This window comes from Rhinoraja longicauda, chromosome 14, assembly GCF_053455715.1.
Source record: "Rhinoraja longicauda isolate Sanriku21f chromosome 14, sRhiLon1.1, whole genome shotgun sequence".
NCBI classification, from domain to species: Eukaryota; Metazoa; Chordata; class Chondrichthyes; order Rajiformes; family Arhynchobatidae; genus Rhinoraja; species Rhinoraja longicauda.
The window spans coordinates 23,413,474-23,429,377 of NC_135966.1; the positions used below are offsets into that span (position 1 = coordinate 23,413,474).

Consider the following 15,904-nt stretch of genomic DNA (forward strand, 5'->3'; position numbering starts at 1 on the left):
TATACACTGGAATTTAGAAGGATGAGGGGGGATCTTATTGAAACATATAAGATAATTAGGGGATTGGACACATTAGAGGCAGATAACATGTTCCCAATGTTGGGGGAGTCCAGAACAAGGGGCCACAGTTTGAGAATAAGGGGTAGGCCATTTAGAACGGAGATGAGGAAGAACTTTTTCAGTCAGAGGGTGGTGAAGGTGTGGAATTCTCTGCCTCAGAAGGCAGTGGAGGCCAGTTCGTTGGATGCTTTCAAGAGAGAGCTGGATAGAGCTCTTAAGGATAGCGGAGTGAGGGGGTATGGGGAGAAGGCAGGAACGGGGTACTGATTGAGAGTGATCAGCCATGATCGCATTGAATGGCGGTGCTGGCTCGAAGGGCTGAATGGCCTACTCCTGCACCTATTGTCTATTGTCTATTGTCTATTGTCTAAAAGGGCCTGTATCTTTGTAAATCCTACAGGAAAGATAACTTTGTTATTGCGAGTCTGAAACTTTTTTCCCCTTGACCCCCTTTCCCCAAATGTCTTTATAATGTAATTTTCTATAACACAAGGTTTCTTAGGAATGCAACTATCACATTATGGCAGAAATCTTTGTATAAGCTATAACATAGGGCAGAAATGAATACAATCAAGCAAATGAAAATGCTCAATAATCAACTAATTTCTGGATTAGTCTTGCAAAAAGGAACAGAGTCAGTGCACTCTCACAATAGAAACAAAAATGACTCACCCATTGGGAAATGCAAAAATAGGGGAAATGGAAGAGAAAGAGTGCAGATAATATAAAATGATCAAAAGAATATCCATTGCATAGAGCAGTGCTTCTTAAACAATTTCACTGTCATTCACCCTTGCGTCTTTATCACAACATTTCATTCATCCGCGACTAAATTTTGTTGTCTTTTGGTAATTTTCGTCTTATTCGCCCTTATGTATAATTTTATATATAATTTATTTTGTCACATGAGCAATTCATTTCTTATGTGTTTATTTTATTCAACTTTTTGAACATCTTAAAAATATGTAAAGAAAACTAGGAGTGAAAAAAAGTTTAATTATCACTGGAGCTGGAAAATCATTCTATTGGAATGATAAAAAACCATTCCAACGTCTAAACATTGGGCGTCAGCCCCATCCTACTCTTTCGGGCTTTGATTACTTGGAAAATAAATATTTTCTTGGAAAACTAGCTCAAAAAACTATGGAGTATGTGATTTAATATATTAGTATCCAACTAATTTAACTTTCTATAACTCTCCCCGACGAAAGCTCACAATACCACCAAATATCAACTTGCCATATTTGGTATACTTCTCTCCAGAAGATGGTTCTTCCACATCCAGATATATTTTAAGTTATGCATGTGTACTGACATGTATCTGTCACATGCATGCTCAAAACATCATCACAACATTGTCTGTTGCTTAGTTCTGAAAAGCTTGGCGCCCTCCCATCCTCCCAACTAGGAGTGACAAAAAAAAATTAAGAACAGAAAAATTATTAGAATTTTTCAAGTTTACATAAAGTAATGTTAGTAAACAACTGTCTTAGAACTTAGAATTAGATTCTTAGAAACATCTTAGTAAATTTGGGAAATATCCTGCTACTTTGAAATTAGAAAACCATACGTAGAGAGAAAAATCATATCAAATTTCCAGCTCCACTGCCATTAAAACCAATAAGAGCTTACTAAACACTTTAATGGCAAAGCCTTTTTTTAAGTATAGAAAAAATATGTATAAAATATCTAGTTTCAGTCACCCCCAAAATAATTTCATTCACCCTTGGGTGAACCATTCACCAGTTTAAGAAGCTCTGCAAGAAGGATGCAATAATTGGGAACACAAGATTATGGAACAGAAATCTAGATGAAAAAAATATGCAAGTCATTGGAAAAATTCACTTGCCATTCAGATCAGTAATCAAAACAAATTTGCAGGCATAATCCTAAAGGTACATAAGTGCAAAGTAATATCACATCACAGTTTGTACACAAAAAATCTAAAAAGTTCAAAGAAGAAAACATCCAAACAAAAATCTTGAAAAATATTATACTGATGGCAAAAGGATAAAGCAAAATTCCACCACTCAGAATGATTCAAATCAGAGGGAAATAAACAGAAAGTTAACTACGCATTCTACATTTTTGAAACAGTAGGACCAGAGAGTCTGTGAACCACAGTTGTTTTCACAAGCTTTGAGATAAACCATATAACGTCAGAATGTTTTGATGGAAAGATTGGATGTTTTCAAGAGTCTCAATACACTTACATCGATTCCCAATTAAAGCAAGATAAAAACCCTCCCAAATAAAGAACTGATTCCAGAGTAGGTGACCTTTTTACCAAGAAAGTGGATCACATCACTCCAGTTCTGAGGTCTTTACACTTGCTTTCAGTCCGTCAAAGAATTGATTTCAAAATACTACTGTTGGTTTATAAAGCACTGAATGGTTTAGGGCCAAAATACTTTTCTGATCTTCTGCTACATTATGAACCATCCGGACCTCTCAGGTCGTCTGGGACAGGTCTGCTTTCTGTCCCCAGAGTCAGAACTAAACATGGAGAAGCAGCGTTTAGTTCTTATTCACCACATATGTGGAACAAACTCCCAGAAAACTGCAGGTCTGCTGCAAATTAGTTCTTTTAAATAAAGGCTGAAGACTTTTCTGTTTGACGCTGCCTTTTATTAAATGAAATAATTATTAATTTCTTCCACTGCACTGCAAGTTTTATTCATGTATTTTATACCTGTCTTATTCTATTTTAGCTTGTTTTTATTTTCTGTTCTCTTTAATGACTGTTTTTGATTGCTTTTAATTACTCTTTAATATTTTATGTAAAGCACTTTGAATTGCCCTGTTGCTAAAATGTCTATATAAATAAACTTGCCTTGCCTTGAAAAAGAACATCAAGTGATGCAGCAGAATGGTTTAAAAGCTAAAATCACTGGATCTATATTGGTGAAGGAACGGAATGAATGACTAAGGATATGTTGAAACACAAAATCCCCAGATCAATAAGAAGGGCCTACAACCAACCCCAACTCATGTAAAAAGCTGAACTTTTCAACAAATTGGAGGACAGAAATGGACAATGGAATGCCAATCTTGATTAGGAATCTTCGCTGTTGACATTTAAGACACTATCAGGATGACAAACATTCCAATGTCTACCTTGGGGTTTGTCGAGATGTGTTTTGGTAGAAAAGAGATCTATGGGGATGCAAAGAAATAGTAAGCACAGCAGAGCGGCAAGTATCAGCCCGACCCGCTGAGTTACTCCAGCATTTTGTGATACCTTCGGTAAGCACAGCAGATATCAGCTAGATCAATAGGAAAGATGACAGTGTACATGATAATTATCTTCCTGACCAAGGAGTGAACAAGTAAGCTTGGTAAGGATGCTCCATAGTGCCTGTTAATGGAGATAAAGGCCTTTGTGAAATTTTTAAAAGGCAATGTAAAGTGAACAATGCTGCTCCTCGATTGCCTCTTAGAGTCAAAGAAAGAAACAAGAAATTCCATTAACTGTAGCATAATGGAAACCAATTTTTGACTTCACCATAATCGTGCACCATGTCACCACAGAATGAAATGTCAGACCACAGAACAGACAGCAAAATGAACTGTTATTGGGGATAGTCTACTCCTCTGGCTACAGGGGTAAAATCAGATCAACCAATTGTTATTTATAGAATAAGAATAAATAGAGAACATACTATATCATTTATGCAGAGCAGGATTGCACATGAGGCAGAAAGAATAAACAATTTATCGAGACACAGATTTTAGCCTGGAAGTCTCATTTATACTGTTTTGGTAAACAAGCCAACACAACTCTTGCAGACCAAATTAATGTTTTCATCTGAAACAAGGTCTGCTTCTTAAATTCATCAGTCACAGCTGAAGCTGGGACATGGCCACTATTTATTTTAATTTAAAATAAAGTTGAAATGGCAAAATTAGTTTTGGACAGTAATTTGTATGCTAATACGTACAATTTGAGCAGTACCTTTTCGCACAATAAATTCATGTTTATCTAGCCTACTAACCATTCAATGCGGCTCATTCAAAAAAGACAAACTATATCAATAAACCTAAACAAAAATAATTTTAACCCAATGTCAAAGAATTGTTGGATATTCCAGAATGTAAAAATTAAAATAAGCTGGGACTCTCTGGTGTATCAACTAAAACATTTTTTTGAAGTATTTTATCTTGTTTCTTGTCATTTTACACCATGATTGGCATAATACCCAAGATATCTTATAAACAAGGACAGGAAATCTGAACACAAAATATACCTTCTGAGAAGTTACTTTAAGTTGAAAGATATGTACTGGTTAGAAAAGTTTAAGAACAGTTTAATTCAGCAGCAATAAGGACTGGGGGCAATGAAATTTCAAATTGATCATAACCATTATGAAGGCGACAATGGAAACAAATTACCTTTGCCAAGAACAAAAAATAAAACCAAGAAACTTCAGAACAAGTCTTGGATTAACAATAGAAATATTACACATAATTAACAGCAGAAAAATAAGTTTTTCATTCCAGATATGCATGCCTGTGGTTGTGATGCACAAGTCTCCTACCTCCATTCATCACAACCTACCAAAACAATAAAATAATTCATCATGACCAGAGTTTGATCCATGCTTCCCCATTGTCGGTTCTATCCGACATTTAATCTTCAGTGTCCTTGATTTCACCGAGTGATCTGCACATTGTACATCTCTAGACAAGTTATTTAAATTTTTCAATCAATTTGTTTTTAACATTGTGTGCAGGAAAGAACTACATATGCTGGTTTAAATCGAAGATAAACACAAAATGTTGGAGTAACCCAGCAGGACAGGCAGCATCTCTGGACAGAAGGAATGGGTGACTTTTCACATCAACCATTCTTCAGACTGAAGGGTCTCGACCCAAAACGTCACCCATTCCTTCTGTCCAGATGTTGCCTGTCCCACTGAGTTACTCCAGCATTTTGTCCGTTTCTAAACATTCTTTGTTCAACCTAGTAAAATTTACTGAATGTGACTTGCTTGAGGAACAGACGTGCTGCTGGCTTTGTATTTGTCTGAGAAGTTCCAAAGAATCATCATCTTGTGTCCAAAATTCCAACAGGAGGGGTAAAAGATACTCGCAACCCCACCCTCACATTAATGAAAGCAGCAGGACTGGCCGGGTTATATTCCCTCTGGTCACTACTGATCCTTTCCTGACGTCATTATTTTTGTAAATGACAAGTCTATATTACAATTCCAAGAATTTTGAAACAGGAAAAAGTGACCGAGACCAGAACAGTGGTTGCTGAAGCAGAATTACCGAGAACAATCCTTTTTTTTTCTCAGGTTGCTGAATTTTTAAGCGTGAATTCCAAAAAAAAGGGAGAATTGTTAACACCCGTGTACTTAAGACCCAGTCAACTTCCCTGATCTAGTGTCAATTATTTAGAAAGGATATACGTACTAAGAGTTGTAATATTTTACCATCACCATGACTTCTGTAATCTTACATTACGAAATGTCAAAGTAGAACAGAGATCGTTATAGCAAATTACATGATCTGTTATCATAGTGGAGGTTGTCAGTCTATGAAATAATATATTAATTAAAATAAAGCATCATATATTAATATTGCCCCTTTCCCTGCTGTCCTCCAGGATGCTAGGAAGAGGGGAATATTTCAAATTTAACTGCCCTGATAAACTCCCTTGCTCTAGTGCTTCTGGTTCTCCCACTAACCATCAAATCTCCACCCCCAATCTCCTGCCCAGGTAACTGTGTATTGATGAAGGAAGTGCATTTGAAGTTGTAGAGACAGAAATCCTCATCACATGCACGTAGTTACTTTGATGAACATTTGAAAAACTGCAATGTTCAGGCCATGGGCTGAAAAGCTGCCCAAGAGCTGAGAAATGGGATTAGCAATTTACCTCTTTCTTTGCATTCAGGGACATAATTATCCAAATGACCACCTCTTTGCCAGTAATTGCTATTCCTTTACTTAAAAAACATTACTAATATTGAAGTACCATTTGTGCCACACAATTAATACTCATGCACTTTTTAAACCACATAAGTGACATATGAAGCTTCAGGATTTGACAAGCATGTTAATTAGTCAACCTGTACAATGATCATACAAATTTAGCAGAAATTCTGATAGCACAGAGCAACCTACCATGTGGTAGCATTATACTTGCGCCATCAATGATTGCCTGAGCGAGTTCATGATCATTACTTTCAAAAGCATGTGCTGCAGCCTTGAGGGCATCCCAAATCTCCTTCCGACCTTCAAAAGCAGGTGCTGTGTCCCAAAATTCATCTCTCTTACTACGTAACTGTCCATCTGTCATTGGATAATCACTTTTCCATTTTGGTTTCTCTTTTTTCAGAGGCTGATTGCGACCCAAAGCCACTGCAACAAAAAGCAAAAAGTCAGGGGTGGGGGAAAAAAAGTAAATACATGTGATTTACAGGTAGTCTAATAATTGAATTTACATTCCAAAATCAACAACCATGAAATAATGCATTGAAGTTTGAGTTCTTGTAACACAAAATTTATGATATAAACAATTGTTTTAAATTACAACAATCAAAACACCATGTGTAGGAAAGAACTGTAGATGCTGGTTTAAACCGAAGGTAGACTCAAAATGCTGGAGTAACTCAGCGGGACAGGCAGCATTTTCTATGGTGTGGACGAAACGGTGATCAATTCAGATATTAATTAGTCTGTTTAAATCATACTTTACAGTATGTTGCAGATATTTGGGGGATGTGAGCTGGCTGGAGTGCTGGTGGAAGAGGAAGGTGGATTTTACAAAATAACTTTCCAGGTTCACAGTTGAAAACCATATCCACCAACATAACACAGCATACACGATGTGCTGGATCACATGTGCAGTGCCCGATCTTCCTGTGCAAAGTAGCCACATATAATTTATTCAGGTCTGCATTTACCTGGGTCAGCTGTACAAGGACCACCTCAATGGCAAAGCTGGGAAGGGGCTTTTCTAGCCAAGAAATTGGTCTCAATTTTATGTTTTTAATGCCCACGTCATTCAGAGTCATTTATCAGCTATCAGAATTGAAATCAAAATAATTATTTTCAAATAATGGTAAAGATTACAAACATTAAAATCAAATAATTCAAAAGTAATGTACCTACTACCACTTGGCCTCTAAGTATTCTTGTCTACCATGCTAATTAAAATCTACAGTTTCAATTTGAGCACAGCAGGTTTATTTGCCAATGTGGTGGTGGGACATTCTTGCTTTATGAGTGAATGAAAGTCTGAGGCTTCTATTGGTTTCAAGGGTTGACACCAGCAATCCTCCAGCAAAATACACCCCTTTGCATCTCATATACAGTTTACATAGAAACATAGAAAACAGGTGCAGGAGTAGGCCATTCGGCCCTTCGAGCCTGCACCGCCATTCAATATGATCATGGCTGATCATCCAACTCAGTATCCCATACCTGCCTTCTCTCCATACCCCCTGATCCCTTTAGCCACAAGGGCCACATCTAACTCCCTCTTAAATATAGCCAATGAACTGGCCTCAACTACCTTCTGTGGCAGAGAATTCCACAGATTCACCACTCTGTGTGAAAAAAAACGCTCATCTTGGTCCTAAAAGACTTCCCCCTTATCCTTAAACTGTGAATATCATGACAATTACGATATGCAACAGTATAAGGCAGAGAAGTGTTCAATAATGTTTGCAAGTGATAAAACCCAAAGTGTTAAGAGTAGCTCATTGCACCATGCAGCATATCTGGGCGACATGGATAGACATGATTCGGGTCAAGATCTTTCTTCAGACTGATTGTAGTGGTGGAGAGGAAGCTGGAAAAGAGGAGAGTCGGTATGCAAATCTGAAAGGGATTAGGAACAGGAATGCCAATCTTTCTGTCCTGGGCCATTCCCATACTGGCCTTTCTGTCTTGGGCCTTCTCCATTGCCAGAGGGCACACACAAACTGGAGGAACAGCACCTCATATTCCACACTATGACTGCACAATTGTCAAATGAAGGGACTGACGCATATATAAACCATCAGACAGAAATTAGCCCAAAAACTACAAAAGCTTTCTTCACACACTAATAACTGGATGACAATCAAGATCATGAAATACATAATTGTTCACTAAAATCAGGATCGAGACATGAGCCCAAAAACTACAAAAGTTTTCTTCATACACTGATAACTGGATGACAATTAAGATCATGAAATACAATAATTGTTCACTAAAATTAGTATCCAGACTCGCTCCAATTGAGATTGATTAACAGGATAAAATGAGAGTAGATCAGGGAAATAAAGAGAAAATCTAAGCTGATCATTGCTTCCTACATAGTGGATAAATGTATTGACCATCTGTAGTTTCTACGGATGTTGGTATCATCACAAATCCAACTCTTTACCTTCAATAGCGCCAGCCTTTAATTCCATTAATATAAAAAACATTGACCTCCGCTTTGAACAAATTCAATGACTTATTTTCCTCAGGTCTCCAAAGATTCAAAGTGGCTTGAGTGATGAAATTTCTCATCTTCATGGTCCTAAAAGTTTATTATAGATCACCAGGTTCTAGACTTCTAACACGGGGGAAATATCTTCACCAATTTAGCCAATAGATTCCTCGAAGAATCTTGCAAGTATAAATTAGATCACCTTGCAGCATTCTTTCTATGACAATTGCGTCTTTTTTTTAAGTAAGGAGATGAAAATTGTACACATTATTCAAATGGCACGAATGACATTTAAAAAGTGGGTGACATCATACATAGTGAAGATAATTATCAAAAATTACAAAAGGACCTTGATCAGTTGGGCAAAAGAATGGCTAATGGAGTTTAATGCAGAAAACTGAGGTGTTGCATTTTGCTAATCAAACCAGGGCAAGACTTCCATAGTGAATGGTAGGGCTCAGAGGAATGTTGTAGAGCAGAGGGACTTAGGAGCAGAGATACTTAGTTCCCTGAAAGTGGCATCACAGTACATAGGGTAGTCAAGGCAGCATTTGGTACATTGGCCTTCATCAGTCAAGGTACCGAGTACAGGAAAAAAAAAGACTGAGTGCTGGAGTAAATAAGCACGTCAGGCAGCATCGCAGGAGAACATGGAAAGGTGGCTTTTCAGGTTGGGAGCCTTCTTCAGACTGAGGTTAGGATGTTACGTTACAGTTGAACAGCATGTTACCAAGGCCGCATTTGGAGCATTGTGTTCTGCTGTGGTCACCCTGCCAGAGGAAGGAAGCAATTAAGCTGGAAAGAGTCCAGAAAAGATTTAATAGGATATTGCCAGGGCATGAGGGCCTGAGCTATCAGGAAAGGTTGGGTAGTCTAGGACTTTATTCCTTGGAGCGCAGAAGCTGAGGGGTGATCTTATAAAGGTGCATAAAATCATTAGGGAAGTAGATGGAGTTGATGCACCGTCTTTTACCCAGAGATCATAGGTTTAAGGTGAAAGATTTAATAGGAACCTGGGAGCATCTTTTTTTCCCACATACAGGTGGTAGAGATATGGAACTAGCTGGTGGAGGAGGCAGTTGAGGCATGTATGATGACGAAAATGTAAAATACTTTTGAACAGGTACATGGATATGAAAGGTTTAGAGGGATATGGGCCAAACACGAGGAGGGCCAAGTATAGATGGGGCATCTTGGTCAGCATGGACAAGTTGTGGCGAAGAGCCTGTTTCCCTGCTGTTTGACTATTATTCCAAATGTGATCTCACCCAGATCTTCCGGAAATTGCATCAGGATTCCTGTATTCAAATTCTCTCATAATGAAAGCCAACGTACTTGCCTTTTGATGCTTGCTGCAGTTGCATGTTGGCTCGCAGTGATTTGCACACAAGTACACCCGGACCTTTTGAGCATCATCATTACCCATTCTCTCACCTTATTAAAAACTCAGCTATTCTGTTTTGTGCACCATACTGAATAACAAGACAGACACCAATGCTTCTACTTCCTTAGATGGCTTAGGATGTTCGTCATGTGCCAAATAACCGTCATCAACTTTGACAGATGCGTCGTAGAAAGCATCTTATTGGAATACATCATAACCTGGTTTGGGAACAAGTTCCAAGATCTTCCAAGACCACAAGAAATTGCAGTTTTGTGGATATAGCCCAGACATCACTCAAACCATCTATATTATGGGCCACAGAGCCTGTTCCTGTGCTGTACTGTTCAGTGTACTTATTGAATATTGCAAAATATATCTTCTGTCTATAAGAAAAGGATTAAATCTTTCCACACGATTCAAGTGCATCAGATTGATTGAGCCACAAAATATTTTGAGATTTGGTAATATCTACTGTAAACTAAAAAAAAGGCATGTGTCCTTTTTGTGAGTATCAATGGAGCAGTCAGAAGCATATTTGGAGTGTGCAGTTTGTACATGATTGTAATCTATACGCCGGTGCATTTGCCTAATAAAAAATAGACTTGGCACAATTTGTTGTTTATTTTTCAACACTATTTATCAATGTCTATACTTTGATATTTGTTCATACTATACCAAATATTACTTAAGGTTATGAATAAAACACCAAACGTTATCAATGGAACAAATGAATTCAAATTTAATTACATTTTCTCCCATTACTGACTTAAATTTATTTTTAGTGTGGGGGAGCTAAATGAGTTTTAGACTCAAGGAAGATATTTTCTTAAAACCAAGTCCGAAGAAGGGAGGAGTAACATATACACAATGTATCTTTATACAATATTAGGCCTCACCATCCAGATTCTGATCACCAGTTTTCACTGCTACATGCCTTAAGTATGGTCACATGGAAATTTACAAATACGCATTGTACCTCGAGATTTGGTTTAGATAAGGGCTTATCTTGAACGGCAGCCAATAGATTATACCTACATCCCCCACACAGTATTATGAAGTTTAAATCAATCTTGGTATCCATTAGGACACAAATGGTACTTTAAGTTTCTATGTGTAGAAAGGAAACTCCAGATGCTGGCAATATACCAAAGATAGACACAAAGTGCTGCCGTAACAGTGGGTCAGGCAGCATCTCTGAAGGAAAAGGATGGATGACATTTTGGGTCGGGACCCCTCTTCAGACTGAAGTCTTTGTGTCCAGCTTTACTTTCAAGTTCTAGTCAGTCTACGACAGGAGGAAATATTGAGCGTACATTTATCGATGAATGAGCTTCAAAGTAAACATATTTACCTTAAAAATAAAAACAGAAATGTCAAGGAAAGTTATTCCAATCATTATTTTTCAAAATATATAAACAGGGAACTAACAATAAAAACTATCAAACATGATCCTGATTTTGATTATCTTGACACAATGGATTGCAGAATTCAAAGTAGGACTTTACATCACCAATTGAGGGTAGATAATGTTGACAATAGACATGCCCCATAATTGGAAAATATAGTTATTTAGTTCCATTGATCTCAGGATATTCCAAAGCAGCTTACAGCCAATAAGTACCTACAAGTGTTAATGATGGTATCAGAATCATACAGCACAGAAATGGATTCTTCAGCCCACTACATCCGTGCCATCATTTTTGCCAATCTACACTCATCACACTTGTTTGCATCGGTCTATATCCTGTCATACTGTGCCTATTTATGTGTCTGTCTAAATACCTCTAGTAAAAGTAGAAATTATATCTGAAAAGATGCAAGACAATTTATTTTAGAGATGCTGATTTTGGGATTAATAACAAATACACAGCACTAGACAATAATAAATTGTAGTTAGTTATAATATTGAATGAAATTGGTCTACATCTAACCACTCAATGACACACTTTAGATCATTAAAGCCAAAGAAAGTCATACAGCATGAAAATAAGCCCTTCATTCCAACTTGGCCATGCCAACCACGATACCCAATCTAAACTAGTCCCATTTTCCCGCATTTGGCCAATATCCCTCTAATCCTTTCCTATCCATGTACCTGTCCAAGTGACTTTTAAATGCTGTTATAGTATCTGCCTCAGCCATATCCTCTGGCAGCTCATTTCATGTAACACCACCCTCTGAGTGAATAAATTGCCCCTCAGATTTGTATTAAATCTTGCCCCTCTCACCTTCACAACAAATCCTCTTGTTTTTGAATAAAGTCCTAGCCTACCTAACCTCTCCCGATAGCTCAGCCCCTCGAGACCTGGCAACATCCCCTCAAATCTTCGATGCCCCCCCAGCTTAATGACATTCTTCCTGTACCAAAACTGAACACAGAACTCCAAATATGGCCACGCCAATGTCTTGTACAACTGTAACATAACATCTCATAGAAACATAGAAAATAGGTGCAGGAGTAGGCCATTCGGCCCTTCGAGCCTGCACCGCCATTCAATATGATCATGGCTGATCATCCAACTCAGTATCCCGTACCTGCCTTCTCTCCATACCCCTTGATCCCTTTAGCCACAAGGGCCACATCTAACTCCCTCTTAAATATAGCCAATGAACTGGCCTCAACTACCTTCTGTGGCAGAGAATTCCACAGATTCACCATTCTCAACTTCTATTCTCCATACCTTGAATAATGAAGGTCAATGTACCAAAAGCCATCTTGACCACGTTATCTATCTGTGACGCCACTTTCAGGGAACGATGAACCTGTACTCCTAGATCGCTCTGCACCAAAACACACCCCAAGGCCTTACCATTCACTGTGAAGGCCCTGCCCTGGTTTGACTTCCTAAAATGCAACACCTCACACTTGTGTGCATTAAACCCCTTTAGTCATTCCTCAGCCTATTTGCCCAGCTGAGCAAGAGCCTGCTGTAATGTTTGATAACCATGTTCACTATCTACAATTCCACCCAATTCAGAGTCATCTGCAAAATTACTAATCATGCATTGTACATTTTCATGCAAATTGTTGATGTAAAACACAAATAGCAATGGGTTCAGCACCAATCCATAAGGCACACAACTTGTCATATGCTTCCTGTCCAAATACCATCTTTCCGCCATCACCATCTGCTTCCTTCCATGAAACCAATTCTGTATCCAATGTGCCTGCTTTACCTGGATCTCATGCGATGTAACCTTCCACACCATCCTACCATGCGGAACCTTATCAAAGACCTTCCTGAACAGATGTCTATGGCCTTGCCCCCATCATCCTTTTTCGTTACCTCTTTAAAAAACACAAATTCATAAGATATGATCTCCCAAGATAGTTAGCAAGTACAAAACATGCTGACTAGCCCTAATCAGCTCGTTTATCCAAATGCATGGACAAATTATCCTTCAGAATCTTCTCCAGTAACTTACCTACCACAGATTTTTAGGCTCACTGGTTTCCCCTTAAATAGAGGCACAACATTTGCCATCCTCCTATCATCCAATAAATGACCCATGTCTAACAACGATTCATATATCTCAACCAGAGATCCCACAATTTAATTTCTAGCTTCATAGAAACATAGAAAATAGGTGCAGGAGTAGGCCATTCGGCCTTTCGAGCCTGCACCGCCATTCAATATGATCATGGCTGATCATCCAGCTCAGTAGCCTGTACCTGCCTTCTCTCCATACCCCCTGATCCCTTTAGCAAAAAGGGCCACATCTAACTCCCTCTTAAATATAGCCAATGAACTGGCCTCAACTACCTTCTGTGGCAGAGAATTCCACAGACTCACCACTCTCTGTGTGAAGAAATGTTTTCTCATCTCGGTCCTAAAAGACTTCCCCCTTATCCTTAAGCTGTGACCCCTGGTTCTGGACTCCCCCAACATCGGGAACAATCTTCCCGCATCTGCCTCTCCAACCCCTTAAGAATTTTATATGTTTCTATAAGATCCCCCCTCAGTCTTCTAAATTCCAGCGAGTACAAGCCCAATCTATCCAGTCTTTCCTCATATGCAAGTCCCGCCATCCCAGGGATTAATCTGGTGAACCTTCTCTGTACTCCCTCTAAGGCAAGAACGTCTTTCCTCAGGTTAGGAGACCAAAACTGCACACAATACTCCAGGTGCGGTCTCACCAAGGCCCTGTACAACTGCAGCAGAACCTCCCTGCTCCTAAACTCAAATCCTCTTGCTATGAATGCCAACATACCATTCGCTTTCTTCACTGCCTGCTGCACCTGCATGCTTGCTTTCAATGACTGGTGCACCATGACACCCAGGTCACGTTGCATCTCCCCTTCTCCCAATCGGTCACCATTCAGGTAATACTCTGCTTTCCTGTTCTTGCCGCCAAAGTGGATAACCTCACATTTATCCACATTATATTGCATCTGCCATGCATTTGCCCACTCGCCTAATCTATCCAAATCACTCTGCAGCCTCCTAGCATCCTCCTCGCAGCTAACACTGCCACCCAGCTTCGTGTCATCCGCAAACTTAGAGATGTTGCATTCAATTCCCTCGTCCAAATCATTAATATACTGTAAATAACTGGGGTCCCAGCACTGAGCCTTGCGGTACCCCACTAGTCACTGCCTGCCATTCCGAAAAGGACCCGTTTATTCCTACTCTTTGCTTCCTGTCCGCCAACCAATTTTCTATCCACCTCAACACTGAACTCTCAATACCGTGTGCTTTAAGTTTGTACACCAATCTCCTATGTGGGACCTTGTCGAAGGCCTTCTGAAAGTCCAGATATAACACAGCATATCTGATCAGGCCTGGGAGATTAATGAAATCATGTAATTGCTACAAATCTCAGAATTGCCACTAGCATTCCATTAAAATAAAGTGGCAATTCAGTTTGCCTGAAAGCCTACCATCTTTCTGTGGACAAACATTTTTCATGTGCACAACAAAACATTATGCTTCTTTATGCCACTCATAATTTCAACTCCATCAACACGTTCTAAATACTCCCAGTTTTCCTTTCTCAGTCCACCCAGGGTCTCTCTCTCTGTTCACCTTTTCCACCCCTCTCCCATTCATTATCTTCTCTCATCACCCCCCTCCCACTAGTTCCATCTGTCCAACATCATTCCCTTTGCTGATTCCACCCATCAGCCTCTTCCTTAATATTAATCCCCTCGCACTGGACTCCTCTGCTCACCATTTGGACATCCTTCCCCCTCCCCCCCCACCATCTGGTTCCAACTATTGCCTACCAACCCTGTCTCACCTCTTCCTCACACTTCCATATAATGCCCATCTTCTCTCGCACATACACACACAGAGCCCTGATGCAGGGTCTCATCTTGAAATGTTAACCATCCCTTTGGCGTCACAGATGTTGCTTGACCTACAGAGTTCCTACAGCAATTAATTTATTTTGTTCCAAATTCCAGCATCAACAGTCGTCATGCCTGCAGATTATAAATAAAACTGCAATTACCAGTAACTAAAATAACATTTCACTCAAAATAAGTTAAAATATCTTCTGTTAAAATTTGGGTTTCCCTGGTTGCAGGATGTCTTACAATATTCCTTCTTCCCACTTCCTAACTTTCACCATGACTAAATGCTTAACTATGCAATCCATTTTGTAAAATACACCAGCATGTTGGTACTTGGCAGGAGAATTGGATTCAGCAGTTGCTACAGTCCACTTCGCTACTCCCATGCTCATTACAAATGGGATTTGATATGCTCCTTCTTTTGTACGAGCACTTCTGTGTAGTGTCAAAAAGGCAGGAACAGCTGTGCACAACAACTTATTGCTGCCACTGACAGTTACTCCTAATTTAGAACTATGTTTTGGGGGCATTATTTAACTGTCTAAGATTGGAAGTTTTAAAATAATATTCCAATTCAAACACTACTTCAAAAGTGTTAAAACATACAAAATTAGATGTGGAAATTAATACAGCCAAATAGTATATTTTCAAAGGGCTAGGGTGCACCTGGCGTCGACTGACTAAGGCCTTGGTTTGAAGTTCTGTCTTCCTTTAGATGCTCGTGGCTGCTCAA

The 15,904-nt window shown here is 39.1% G+C and overlaps 1 protein-coding gene across 1 annotated transcript in view; it reads right to left on the reverse strand.

Annotated features, from left to right (window-relative positions):
* The window catches only part of ubtd2 (ubiquitin domain containing 2), a 61,197-nt gene that overhangs the window by 11,330 nt on the left and 33,963 nt on the right, over positions 1–15,904 (reverse strand). The window contains exon 2 of the mRNA XM_078411580.1: positions 6,193–6,429. Within this exon, the coding sequence (XP_078267706.1) occupies positions 6,193–6,429 (237 nt within the window). The remainder of the gene's footprint in view (positions 1–6,192; positions 6,430–15,904) is intronic.